Here is a 13077-nt window from a genome sequence, read left to right as displayed (position 1 = left end):
TCCAGCCCTGCCCTCTGGCACTGGGAAGCCATTCCCTGTGTCCTGTCCCTCCATGCCTTGTCCCCAGTCCCTCTGCAGCTCTCCTGGAGGTGCTTTAGACCCTGGAAAGGGCTCTGAGTTCTGTAACCACCTCGTCACAGGTCACTAAATGTGTCAGGCACGCTCTGCCCTCAGTGAGGCTGTGCTGCCTCTCACCAGTCACCTCCTTGCCTTCCACGTGCCTGAGCATATTTTCCAGGAATCTGCTCCATGCTCTTGCTGGGCACTGAGGTGAGCCTGCCTGGCCTGTGCTTCCCTGGGTCTTCCTTTTTTTCCCTTTTTAAGAGGATGGCACTCACAGAGAACATGAATTAGCACAATGCAGCCATCAGCTCTCCCTGGCTCCCAGAACTGCTCCTTAGGGAAAAGGGCCCTTTTTATTTGACTATTTTACTTTTATCTGCCTCTGCAAGTTCTTCCATTACGCAAGAGCTGGTCATGACTTCCCAATTAGGGTTGAATTTTGAAATAGGACTGGGAGCCTCATGATAAGCCCGTTCCTCTCCACATGGAGGGGCCTTTCAATGGGAAGCATCACGTAGGACCAGCATTATGCAACTTGATTTTTTTTTTTCCTGTAGTTTTCACTGATTTCTTTTAATTAATTCCTGATACAGAGTGCTTGAAATGGCTCTCAGGGCTTGGTGGTTTGGCTGCTGGGCCTTTTTCATGGCCTGGGGAAAACCCTCCCAGTCTGTTTTATTTTACAGCCGCTGATGTTTTGCATTGCTGAGGTGTTTGAAGAGGGCCTGGATTTATTGTTGTGGGGTTGTTGGTGGTTGCTGAACAGCTGTTGTTGTTTATCCTTAAAAACAGAGCCATTGGATGCAGGAATTCAGTCTGGGATCCCAGTGCTGTGCCAAGCCACAGCCCTGAACTGCTGAGGAGGACAGGACGGGAGCCTGGAGAGGCTTCCTGGGATCCACGTGAGCAGCAGGGCTGAGAAGCTGCCAGGGAATTCCTGTCCCATCCCTGCTGCGTGGAAATCCCTGCAGGCGTGGCAGCCACCCATGCTGAGCTGGGAATGCTGGGGAGATGGGATGAAGCTGGGAGAAAACGAGAGTTTTGAAGTTTCTTTTGTAAAAGTGGAGATATTTTCACTGGGAGGGAGGGGCAGCTGTGCATTCGTGTCCAGCTGGAAAGACAGAGAGCAGACAGATCTTTTTCCAGGAGTGGGATCTCAGCTGTTCCCCACAGGAAGGAGGGAAATTCAGGCATTTCAGGCGTTTTGGGGCGTCCCACGTGTGTGAAACAGAGGGATCACCCTGGTACAGCTGCTGGGCTAAACCAGGAACGTTTGCAGCTTTGTCCCAATCAACTCAGTGTGACATTTCAGCGTCTCCCCAGTGTGGCTGTTCCACCTCGCTGTCCCCTGCAGCTCCACCACTGTCACAGAGGATCCAGCTTGGGGCAGCAGCACTGGGACAGAGGACACAGTTAACCCTTGGAGTGCCACCTTCCCTTGGCCCAGCAAGGCCCAGCTCCTCCCCAGCCCGGAGAGCTGAAGGTGCAAACCCAGCCCCAGGTGTGTCTCATGGATGAGAGCAAGAGTTTGGTGATGCATTTCAGTCCATATTTCAACAACTTCCTGAGTTTTTCCATGATTATCCCTGGGTTTGGGTCGGAAACCTCCTCCAGCAGCAGTGACTGGCCCAAGGTCGGTGTCACAGCTGCCACTGCACCTCAACTTTTATTACTCATGGTCCCAACTTCAAATGATGCCCTGGAAGAAGGATCCTTGCTGGAATTTCAGAGAACTTCAGAGGTTTAGATGGAAACAGGAGTGTTTGAACAACACAGTGGGATTCATCCTTCCAGCAGCCGAGGCTGGGGAGCACGGGGTGGAAGCACCTTCAGCTTCCTCTGGAGCTGATAAAATTGTTGCATTTGTTTTTAATCTAAGGCAGAAGCCATCCAGACTAGAACTGTAATTTTTTTTCCCCTTTGGGAACACAGATCCTAGCAGGAAAGAGCAAAAATTTCATTAAGGAAGAAAGCAGGACTCCTGAGATTTGCAGATGAGGAAGGAGGGAGTGTTCCTGCCGTGCACAAAAGGCAGCCTGAATTTGAGGAATCATGAAAGTTTGCAAGTTTGCCTTGGAGTTTCAAAGCCTTTAGGATTCATGACTCAGGCTTACACACAAATGCCTTGTTAGGATTAGATCTTTCCTGCTTTTTTTTAAAAAAGGAAAATAAATTTTTTTCTCATGATCACCTGAACTTCAGGAGGTAGAGCTTTAAAAATTATGCTCTGCTGCCAAACTGGCAGGAATGTCAGAAAACTCAGTAGCAAGCTGTTCCAGTTGGGTTTGGGAAGGCTGCAAAATCCCTTTTCATAGGAGAAGCAAAGCAGGGTGGGAAGTTATTTTAAACTTCAGCCAACAGGGTTTAATCCCCACATGGGTGCTCCTGGATTTTCCACATCTGCTTGGTTCGGAATGCCAGTGAGGCTGGCACAAGGACATATCCCTTGGAGGGCTCCCTGTGCCATTCTGTCCTTCCCAGGGCCCATTTTCCCTTCTCAGGGTGCCCCCAGGTTGTCCCAGCACAGCCCCACTGGAACTGGTGGCACTGGTGTCAGTAGTTGGCCCCCGAGGTCACTTGCACTGACAGGGACATTACTCAGCAGCAGCACCTGATGTATTTATTTATTTTTTTATTCATTTTCCAGCATAAACCTGCTCATGTTGGTGGGGTGTTGCTCTGCCTCAGTGGACCCCAAACCTCTTCCAGATCAGGGTGGGTTTGCTGAAAAAGACACTTTCCTAGCCAGCTTTTGAGTTGTTTTTCTGAACACGAGGCATTTGTTTCAGCGTGCCAGGAGAGGTTTTCCCTGCTGGATCCCACTGTATTTGGGTGGGATTAGATCACCAGCTCCCTGCTTTCCTTCACAGTGGCACAGGGCTCAGCCAGGCCTCCCAGTGCTGATGGAAATCCTACAAAACCCCCTTTTTATCCCCAAATTTGCAGCATCATTAACATCTTGCTAAAGAGGAGATGGGTTTGGTTTTGATTTTTTTTTTTTTGGCCTTTACAACTCGCTGTGGGAGGGCAGAACGTGGGAGCTGCAAGAGGTGGTTTAGCAGAACAGCTGCTGGTTGGGAAAGCAGGGAAGGAGCAGGGGCAAGTTTGGAGGTTTTTACTTCCCTAATTTACAGGAACACTGCCCTTTACAATCTGTGTAAAGCCCAGTTTAAACTGAATAACGAGGAAGTAGGAAAAACTATTAACACTGAAAGGAAGCCTGAAGATCAGGTTAATGGTGCTGCTTGGTTTCCTTGTACTCTGTGTGTGGATAGTTCCACCGCTCACAGGAAAATGTATTTTTAGGTTTGAAAGTCCCCAGGATTTGGGGACTTCAAACGCTGAGAAGTTGCTTCATTCCCATCACAGCTGAGGTGGTCTGTGAAAGACGGGGGTATTTCTGTCAGCTCTAGGCTTTATTTAATGTTTGTTTACAAACCACCCCGATCCAAATTTGAGTCAATCAGAGTTATTTTAAGGTTTTGTGGGAAAAGGTAACAGAAGGAGCCCTTGATCCGTATGGTGTGTGCAGAGCTGGTTCAGACACACAGGAGAGAGTTGGAATTTGCAATTTCAGTTTGGTTTTTATTTGATATTGGAAGGAAGCTTCAGTGTGCTGAAAACACAGTGATCCTTTCTCCCTGCTCTTTGTGATTTTCAGTGCCCAGTGCACCCGTCCCAAGCTGCTCTCAGCCCCCCAGGTTTTAGGGAACTTGCTCAGGGGTGTCCTGTCCATGCACTTTGGGGATCCCATGGTTTGGGGATCCCAGTCCTGGGATGCTGAGATGTGGGATTTGCCTGAGCCAGGCTGTCCCTGTGAATTGGTGGGGAAAGCTGCTGAGAAATGGAATCAGGGCTCCTGCACAGCCCAGGCCTGGGAGGTCACAGAGCCCCAGAAACACAACCCAGTGCTGATGTCCAGTTCAGATCTCTGAACCAGCCACATTTTGACCTCAGATCAGTCCCCTGGGAAGGGCTGATCCCTGCTCCCAGAGCATCTTCCTGTTCAGACAGACCCGAGCTGGAGGTGGCAGGAGCTGGGACAGCAGTGCTTGACACCAGTAGCTGCAGCTGTGCTCAGGCTGCTCTGTTTTACTGGTGTCCATCTCGGTCTGGAGCTCTTGGCAGCACCCAGTCACCTGTCACAGGATGATTTTATATTTGGGATCAAAGCAGCCAACACTGGCAACCCCCTCAGAGACGGGGAGTGTGTGGGGAACCATTTGGGGCCGGTTGCACCAGTATGGAACTGGGAAGTGTGGGCTGGGAGCTCTGTGGACACCCCGGTGGAGCAAGGAGGGGCGGATCCAACACCTCCCAGAGCCGTGCAGCCGTGATGCAGCCCCCTGTGCTGCTGTTGGGAATAATCCCTGTGCTGTCCCCTCTCTCCTGCAGCTATGGGTGAACCAGGAGGATGGGGTGGAGGAGGGAACCAGCGAGGTGCAGAACGGCCACTTGGACCCCAGCGCCGACTGCCTGTGCCTGGGCAGGACCGTGCAGAACCGGGACCAGATGAGAGCCAACGTCATCAATGAGATCATGAGCACCGAGCGCCACTACATCAAACACCTCAAGGACATCTGCGAGGTACCTGGGGCACCAGGACATCAGGGGGGCTGGCCTGGGTCTGTCCCCACCACGTCAAACACCTCAAGGACATCTGTGAGGTACCTGGAGCTGCAGCCAGGACTTGGGGGTCTGGCCAGAGCTGAGCCTGGGTTTGTCCCTGGGTGATTTGGGAACAAGCTGAGCCTAAGTTTGTCCCTGGGTGATTTGGGAACAAGCTGCAGTGTCTGAGGACTGTGTCTAATGGAGGAGCAGCATCTGTCAGTAAGTATTGACAGTTCTGAGAATTTCCTGCTGGATCTGATAATTCCTTTGGTTTGTATTAACTAAAAGTGCAATTTCCTGGCCTTTATTCCATAGCTCTTTGACTAAAACATGATGAGGTTGAGATCCTTCAAGCAGTCCTCTTAATTAAAACCCAATGCCATCTACTTTTGAACTTGTGATTGAGGAAATTAGGTTGTAATTAAACCAATCAGTTACCCATGTCATCTGTGCCTTTCATGTCGGGTTCACAATTTCTCCTGGCTCAGGATGGCCCCCGTTTGCCTTTTTTATGGCGAGACTGAGGGTAAAATGTTCCCATCATGGGAAATGAAGAAGGGAACCAGCAAGCAATGGACTTCAGTGACTGACCCCACAAGTCCCCAACTTGGTTCTTGTTCATTAGGTTACAATTAACCTCTACAACCCCTTAAGTTCGGGATTAGTGCCCTGAGCTGAGCCCAAAGTGCAGAGCATGTGGTGCTGGGTGTTTGGGGAGGGGAATACACGGCTGTGCCAGAGAGCTTGGGCACGGTGTGCAGAGATGTCCTTATCACTGAGAGGCAGAAGTTTGTTAGCTCTGAAATCAATGTCTGGGGATGGCTTTCAGCTCATCCCTCGCAATGTTTAGGATTTAGTGAGCCTGTGCCCAGTCAATGTGGTGAAGCCCCTGGTGGATTGTGCTTAGAAGAATGTCTTCCTCCCTTCATACTTGCTGCTTTTCTCTCGGCGAGGCAGAGCAGCCATCCAGAAAGCATCTATGACACTTTTCAAATATGGAAGAGTCTTGGGATTTCAATTTGGAAACAGATGAGCTTAATTTCAATGTGCTATTTCGGTCAGAGAGCTTTGCATTGGAGAAGGGAAGAACTGCAGGCACTTTTTCACAAATTGTTTCTTTTCCTGCATTTGTGCTTTTCTGTTGGAAACGGAATAAACCTTAACTCGCCTCTCCAGCCATGTCACGGTGTTTCTGCCAACTGGAGTTCTCAGGAGGTGCAGACAGGTTCAGCTGCAGTGACATCCGTGGGGGAGCACTGATTTACTGCCCCTAATGATACGTCCCAGACAGGAGAGATCCAGAAAATTCTTCCTTCGCTCTGTGTGATGCAGACGGGATTGAGGGGCTCAATCTCACCTGCTGGTAGAGCACCAGGAAATGATTCAGCTGAGGAGGGAGGAGGACTGAAATGGGCATTCTCATCTGTGGAATGATGGCTGTGCCTTGCTGGAGAAAGGCTCATTATGCTCAGTGTAATCACAGCAATCCCTTGGCCTGAGGAAGGCTCCAGACAGCTCCGTCAGCCGGGCGTTGGCACAGTGGGGCTGGAGAGGGAGAGCCGGGGCTGGACTGGGCTCCCCGTGCCCCTGGCTGGGTGGGACAGGGCTGCTGTTTGTGCCACAGCACGGGCAGGCACCGGGCAGCCCCTGCTGAGCTGCTCTGACAGGGGCACATTCCCGTCCTCCCTGGCTCTTTGTTTTGGGGTGCCAGGAAGGACGAACGGCGGCGATGTGAGGTGTGAGAGGGGATGGCAGAGCAGCTCTGGCTGGGCTGAGCCTGCTTTAGTGCTGAGTTTAGCAGTGTGTGGTTCTTCTCCTGTTGCTGAGCTGTGGTGAATAACAAATCCTGATACCAGTGAGGCACCTTAGGATGGGAGGTGGTTACTGGTGGTTACTGGTGGTGATGAAGAGCCCTCCCATGGCTCCCTTCTGCTTCAGGGTCCATTTCCCCTCGCTGCTCCTGTGTCATTACACACCCTGTTATTACTCCCAACACTCATGGCACGAGTCTGGCCAGACAGGGAGCTCAGGAGCTGGCCAGCACCAGGATGAAAATCCCCTGTGCAAGCCAAGGCCTGCGGGAAGCAACTGGATTGGAGGGAATTCCTCACCACAGCAAAGCCCCACCGCCCCCATGGCTTGCTGTGGAGCAGTATCTGAGTCCTGGCTGCCCAGGACCAGCCCTGGCTCTGGTTTGCCTTTCCAGCTCAAACAGTCTGAGCTTTGTTCTTATGTTTATTCTGGGTGTGTGCCCTTCAGCACCACCATCACCTGCACAGAGAGCACTGCTTTACAGCCCAAATGGTGCTGGGCCTGGCTCAGGGATGGTTCCAGGGCAGAATAAACAGCCCCAAACCAGCTCAGAGAGGAAAAAATCTGGAATATCATTACAGCTGCCTTTGAAGTTACAGCCTGCAGCCTCCTTCTTCTCTTCTTCACCCTGCTCTCAGCCAGACAAGAAGGGTGGGCAGATGGATGGATGGATGGATGGACGGACGGACGGACTGACTGACCACCTCTCTTGGCTGTCTCTAAACCCACTGTGGGGTGAAGAAAACTTAGCACTTAACCTGCTGCCAATCCTGTCCAACTTTGGCCAATACTTGAGGGACTACATGGGAAAGTACTTCAAAGAGAGACAGTTTGGCAGCTATTTTTAGGTATTCATTGAGCAAAACACTCTCCAACATCTGCTCATCAGTCAGCTGTCCCTTCTCTGAGCAAACCTGACGGGATGAGCAGAAGGAAGATGACACTGTTTTATGTAACACAAGTAAATTTACTGGAAAAACTCTGCAGCAGCCTCCTGTGCTGCGTGTTAGGCATGAATCTTCAGTCTCCTTTTCCTGCCTTGTGCTGGAAACCACCTTCCAAACACACAGAGAGGATGAGGCTTGGGAACTCCTCGCATTCCTTTATTCTCCCTGTGCTTTCAGAGGTGCCTGCACAGAAATGTGCTGCTTCAGCTCCTCCAGACACGTGATTCCAGAGAAATGATGAAGCAGCATGGGGAGGATGGGAATACTGAGGATGAGAATCACAGCCAGTGGCAACCCCGGGGCTGGGAGATGTTCCTGTGTTCGGGAAGGGAGGGAGCAGAGTGTGAGGGGACACTGCCTGCGGGCACAGGGAGGGCCTGGCCTCGGGACAGGGCCACAGCTCCTGGCTTTTTCCTTGGGATTTTTTTCCAAGCTGTTCTGAGATCAGCAGGTAAACAGGAAAAGCTGCATGGAGAGGTGCCCTGTGTTTCTCCCCAGTCTGGATTTTGGTTTGCCCTGTGACTGTCCTGCAGCGTGGCAAGCAGCCTGCTCCCATTCCTCGTGGCCTTGGGAAATCAGAGAGGGAAACCCAGGGAAATGAGTCATCAAGGAGCTCCTGGGGGAAGAGAGACCTAGATTAGGAAGTGGAGAAGGTGTTCCATAACCCAAACTTCTCAGCTGAAAAAGCCAGGACATTCAGGGTGACGGCATCCTCTGAGCTGAGCTGGACATGGCAGAGGCTGGGTCCAGGCCAGCTCGGCCAAAGTGGCATTTCTCATTCATGTTTGAAGTTCTCCCTGCCAGGAACCACGTGGTGAGGCTGAAGGACAGTTCACTGCAGTGTTCAGTGTTCGTTGTGGCCCAGCAGCTGCGTGTCACCAGCTGGCAGCGTGGCTGTGTGACTAAGCATCCCGAGTTCCCAAATTTAGCCCTTCCACTGGAGCTGCTGGCGTTTTCTTCCCTTCTTTTTTTCCCCCTTCCTATATAATAAAGGCAAGCAAAGTAAGCACAGTCATCTCCTGATGACCCCTGTGTTGTTTCTTCCCAGTCAGGATGCTGCAGAACGGACCAGGCCAGTTGCACCATCTGAGATTTGGCCTTGCACAGTTTCTGGTCTAAATCATTCTGGGTGGACTTGATGATCTTAAAGGTCTTTTCCAACGTTCACAGTTCTGTGATTTGGTGATGATCATCCTGAGAGGTGAAGTGTAGGAGGATGAGGGGAATTTGCTCAAAACCTTCCCACCCTCTAGCACATCCACTGCAAACTTACTGAGGGTGCACTCAATCCCCCTGTCCAGATTGTTGATAAAGATACTAAACAGAACTTGATGGAGGTGTTAAACAGCTTCCTTGTCCTGGTTACTGGGCTGAAAGGAGAAATCAGAGCAGGCTCAAGCAGCCCCTCACAGCTTTCTCTGTAACACCATGGCCACTGGAAGGACATGGAAGCAGCAGTGCCTGTAGGACAGCTGGGTATGAGGCGTTGGAGGCAGTGGGGTTTGCAGGACCAGGCACCAGCACTGACACCCCTCCTCAGGGCTGTCCCCTGGGTTCTGCTGCTCTCTGCAAATCCTTCCTTCTCACTCCACACAGGGTTACCTAAAGCAGTGCCGGAAGAGGAGGGACATGTTCAGTGATGAACAGCTGAAAATCATCTTTGGGAACATCGAAGACATCTACAGATTTCAGATGGGATTTGTCCGGGACCTGGAGAAGCAGTACAACAACGAGGACCCCCATCTCAGTGAGATTGGGCCGTGCTTCCTGGAACACGTGAGTTCACTGGGCATTGTCCCTTGGAGCTTGGGCTGGGGAGGGAGGAGAAAAACTCAGAAGGCAGGAACCTTTTAACTTCTGTGCATCATCCTCTTCTAGTAACACATCAGGGATTGCTCCATGGTTCTCCGTGTACTTTGTGGGATACAGAGGAGGGAGAGCCTGGATATGCAGTTGGATAACCCCCAGTACATCTGAATCACACTGATGAGAAGGTCCTGGAGGATTTTGCCCAGCCCATCCCACTGTTCCATAAACCACCTCCTACAGGAGGCCAGTGTTTTAGATATGTCAGGAAATGTCAGGCAAATGCCAGCCCTGGAGTTGGAGGCTTTCCTGAAGGGAGATGGGTTCAGGGTATCAGAGCTTACAGCTCCCGTGCTGTGTCAGGGCAACACTTCACTGCTTATCAGGGAAACTCCTGACAGACATTCCTGAAACTTCAGCAGGACATCCCCAAAGAGTTTCACAGCACCTTTGAAACATCCCTGGGCCTCTTGTTGGGGTTTCCTCCGAGAAGGTGCATGAGGTGCTAACGAGGCTGGTTCTTATCAGAGCCTGCAATCTCTGCTGCCTTCTTCCAAAGCAGCATCACATTCCACCTCTGTGCTGAGGAGATGTAAGCAATCTTGGTGAGAATCAGTAGCTGAAATGTCATGACTTGAGGCTGTGCTGTCAATTCATTGATAGTGACAATAGCAAGAATTGCTGCTGTGATTCCGAGGAAGATCTGACACTTGCCTGTCACCAGACAGGGGCTGAAAGCTGGCTGATAAACTCCTGATAAATTACCCTGCTTAGCCATTTGGGAAACTGAGGGGTGAGGTTGTTAAGATCTTGTTTAGGGATCTCCAAAGCATCTTGTTCCTCATTTTCTTCAGGAGGAGAGAGCTGTCAGTGTGTGGTTGGGTCAGCTGTGGGGATAGGAAGGACACTGGCTCCCTGTTCCCAGAAAAACAGCTTGTTTGGTCCCTCAGGGACTGAGAAATAACAATTGCTGGGCAGCTGTGGTTTTGGCTAAATAGAATTGTCCTTTCTTGGGAAAGCATTGGCCACAGCTTGGTGGAACTGGCTGGTTTGCAACACCTGACTTTTACCTGGGCTGTCTCAGAGTTAATTTGTGGTGCCCATCTCCTTCCCAGTGAAGTCTTTCCCTGCCTTTTCATCGCCTTGTCTGCATGGCCCAGATGATTCAAGCCTGAGTTAAGGGTGACAGTCTTGGTCAATGAAGGCAGAAAAACGAAATTCCAACAAAACAGACACCAGAAAACTTGTTAGACCAGTCCAAAAGGTGGAGGGGCACGTGTGTGGGTGGGGTTTTTGTTTGTTTTTGGTGTTTTCTGGGGCTCTGTTCCTGGGGAAATCCACGCAGTGCCTTGGGTTCCCCGTTGGTAAAGGAAATTTCAAACGTACCCAGCTCCCAAACATTTGCCAGGTGCTTCATGATCCGTCAGGGAAAGAGCTCTAGAAAGAGCAAGGTTGTCCTCTTGTCTCACCAAAAGCCAGAGCTCTGCTGGGTTCTGCCTTTCAAACCCTCCCTGCAGAGTTTGAAGCTGACGACAGGCACAGCTGTGTGCAGGGCTCTCATTAACACACCCGTGCCTGCAGAGACCTCGGCCGTGTGTCAGAGTGCTGCTCCCTCTCTGCAGGCCCTCCTTTCCCAGCACATCTTCCAAGCAGGAAAAGCGCTGTAGGATCTGTCCCTCCTCCTGCTTGGGCTGTGCTTTCTTAGAAATCCAGACTGGTTTGGGTTGGAAGGGTTGGGTTGGGAAGATCATCATCTCATCCCTCCCCCTGCTTTGGGCAGAGACGCTGTCATAGACGGGGATGCTCCAAGCTCATCCTTGGACACTTCCAGGGATGGAGTAGCCACAGCTTCTCTGGGAATTCCATCCCAGGGCCTCCCCACCCTCCCAGGAGGAATTTCTCCCAATATCCCATTGAACCCTGCCCTTCCCAGCCCTGCTGTGGCATTGATCAGCCGGGTCAGCTGCCTGACCTGTTTCCCCCTCTCTGCCTTCACAGCAAGACGGCTTCTGGATCTATTCCGAGTACTGTAACAACCACCTGGACGCGTGCATGGAGCTCTCCAAGCTGATGAAGGACAGCAGGTACCAGCACTTCTTCGAGGCGTGCCGCCTGCTGCAGCAGATGATCGACATCGCCATCGACGGCTTCCTGCTGACGCCCGTGCAGAAGATCTGCAAGTACCCCCTGCAGCTGGCAGAGCTGCTCAAGTACACGGCCCAGGAGCACAGGTAACTCCAGCAGCCACAGGGCTTCCACTGCTCCTTCCCCACAGGGCTTGGGGCTTTCTGTGCACTGCTCCTTCCACACAGGGCTTGGGGCTTTCTGTGCACTGCTCCTTCCACACAGGGGCTGAATTCTCTGTCCACTGCTCCTTCCACACAGGGCTTGGGGCGTTCTGTCCAGCTCCTGTCCCTGTGACATCCTGGATAAACAGGAGCAGGACAAAGGGTCAGCAGACAGTTCAGGCTTCTCAAAGCAGCAGTTCTCGCTGGAGACGCTCTCAGCTCTGTTCTAACCAGACCTGTGAACTAATTACCCTTGGATGTACTTTCTGATGCTACCAGTTACACTGGAAAAATTACCTAATGAGCATTCAGTGGTCTGAGGGGCTCCTTCCCTGCTCCTGGGGAGGACCTGGGCACACAGCGAGTACAAGGCCAGGATCTGCAGCTGGAGCCTGATTTGGGGAGAGCTCCAACCTGCTCAGCTTCACAGCCCAGTCCTGTCTCTGGATTTTCCATGGGGTTTAGGTTCACAGGAGCACCTCAAAAAATGACCCCCATTGCTTCCCAAAATTTCCAGGGTCTCTTTTGCTGCTGCTGAGGACAATCAGCCTGGCTGCCTGACAGTGCCTGTGATTCCACTTGGGATTTACTGCTGTGAAAATAAGGTGGAAGAAGAATCAGGCCCTGTAACAGAAGATTTGCTCCAGCCCTGCCAATTTTCTTTTTCCAAAACCCATTTAAAAGCAAGTGAGAACAAAAAAGACCAGAGATGTTTCAGAAACCTGTGCAAGTTCTGGACTTGTTTTTCCCAAGCCCAGCTCTAGAAGAGCAGAGGTGTCATGTGAGCAGAGATGCAGTGAATTGCTTTGTCCTGACCCACAAGTCTGAGTGATGCAGGGTAGCCAAATGCCCCAAATCACCAATTTGGACAAGCCTTTGGCTCCAGATCCAGTTCCTGCTTCTCCAAAGACCAACTCAAACTTGGAGTGGGAACGTCAGGGTATCAGAAAGCAGCTCTGGGATCCCACAGGTTGTGGGTTTTCCCCTCAGCAGCCACGTGAGGACCCGCAGCACTGCCTGGGAGCTCAGAAGTGGCTTCCCATCAGCAGGGTGTTTAAAATGGCCCTCTGTGAGTTACTTGGGAGCCAGAGCAAAGGGGATGTGGGCAGTGTGATAACACAAGGGCTGGGTTATTTTGGGAGCGCATTCCCGTTCCCTTTGGGATGTTTTAAATTCACCATGTTGTTAAGTAATCCCATAGAGCTGTGTTCTGAGGAGCCCTGGCAGCTCTCCTGGGGTTCAGCAGCAGCTGGTTGGCTCAGCCTGAGAGCTCTGTGTCACTGGATTGCCATGGACACTCCATTGCTCCTGTTTCTCTGTGCTCTGGGAAGGGGAGGGAAGGCAGGGTGAGGTTGGCTCACCTTGCATTAGGAGGAGTAACCCCTGAAGCTGTAACAGCACGGGGATGAAACCTGTGGCTGCACAGAGCCAGTGGCACATCGCAGCCCTGGAGCGAGGCAAAACATGGAAAAACACAGGATTCTCAGGGAAAGCAGGGATGTGAGCTTCATCTAACAGAGGAACATGACAGTATTTTTCTTTTTTACCTT

At 51.5% G+C, this 13077-nt stretch overlaps 1 protein-coding gene across 13 annotated transcripts in view; it reads left to right on the top strand.

Annotated features, from left to right (window-relative positions):
- ARHGEF9 (Cdc42 guanine nucleotide exchange factor 9) overlaps positions 1–13077 on the top strand; it is a 197605-nt gene that overhangs the window by 142325 nt on the left and 42203 nt on the right. For all 13 annotated transcript variants that reach the window (XM_039572099.1, XM_039572097.1, XM_039572104.1 and 10 more), the window contains 3 exons: positions 4459–4650; positions 9030–9209; positions 11238–11470. In XM_039572099.1, the coding sequence (XP_039428033.1) occupies positions 4459–4650; positions 9030–9209; positions 11238–11470 (605 nt within the window). The remainder of the gene's footprint in view (positions 1–4458; positions 4651–9029; positions 9210–11237; positions 11471–13077) is intronic.

The sequence above is a fragment of the Corvus cornix genome, chromosome 4A (assembly GCF_000738735.6).
Source record: "Corvus cornix cornix isolate S_Up_H32 chromosome 4A, ASM73873v5, whole genome shotgun sequence".
Taxonomy (NCBI): domain Eukaryota; kingdom Metazoa; phylum Chordata; class Aves; order Passeriformes; family Corvidae; genus Corvus; species Corvus cornix.
Note: the sequence above shows the minus strand (reverse complement) of the source record. Positions and strands in the feature narration are given on the sequence as shown.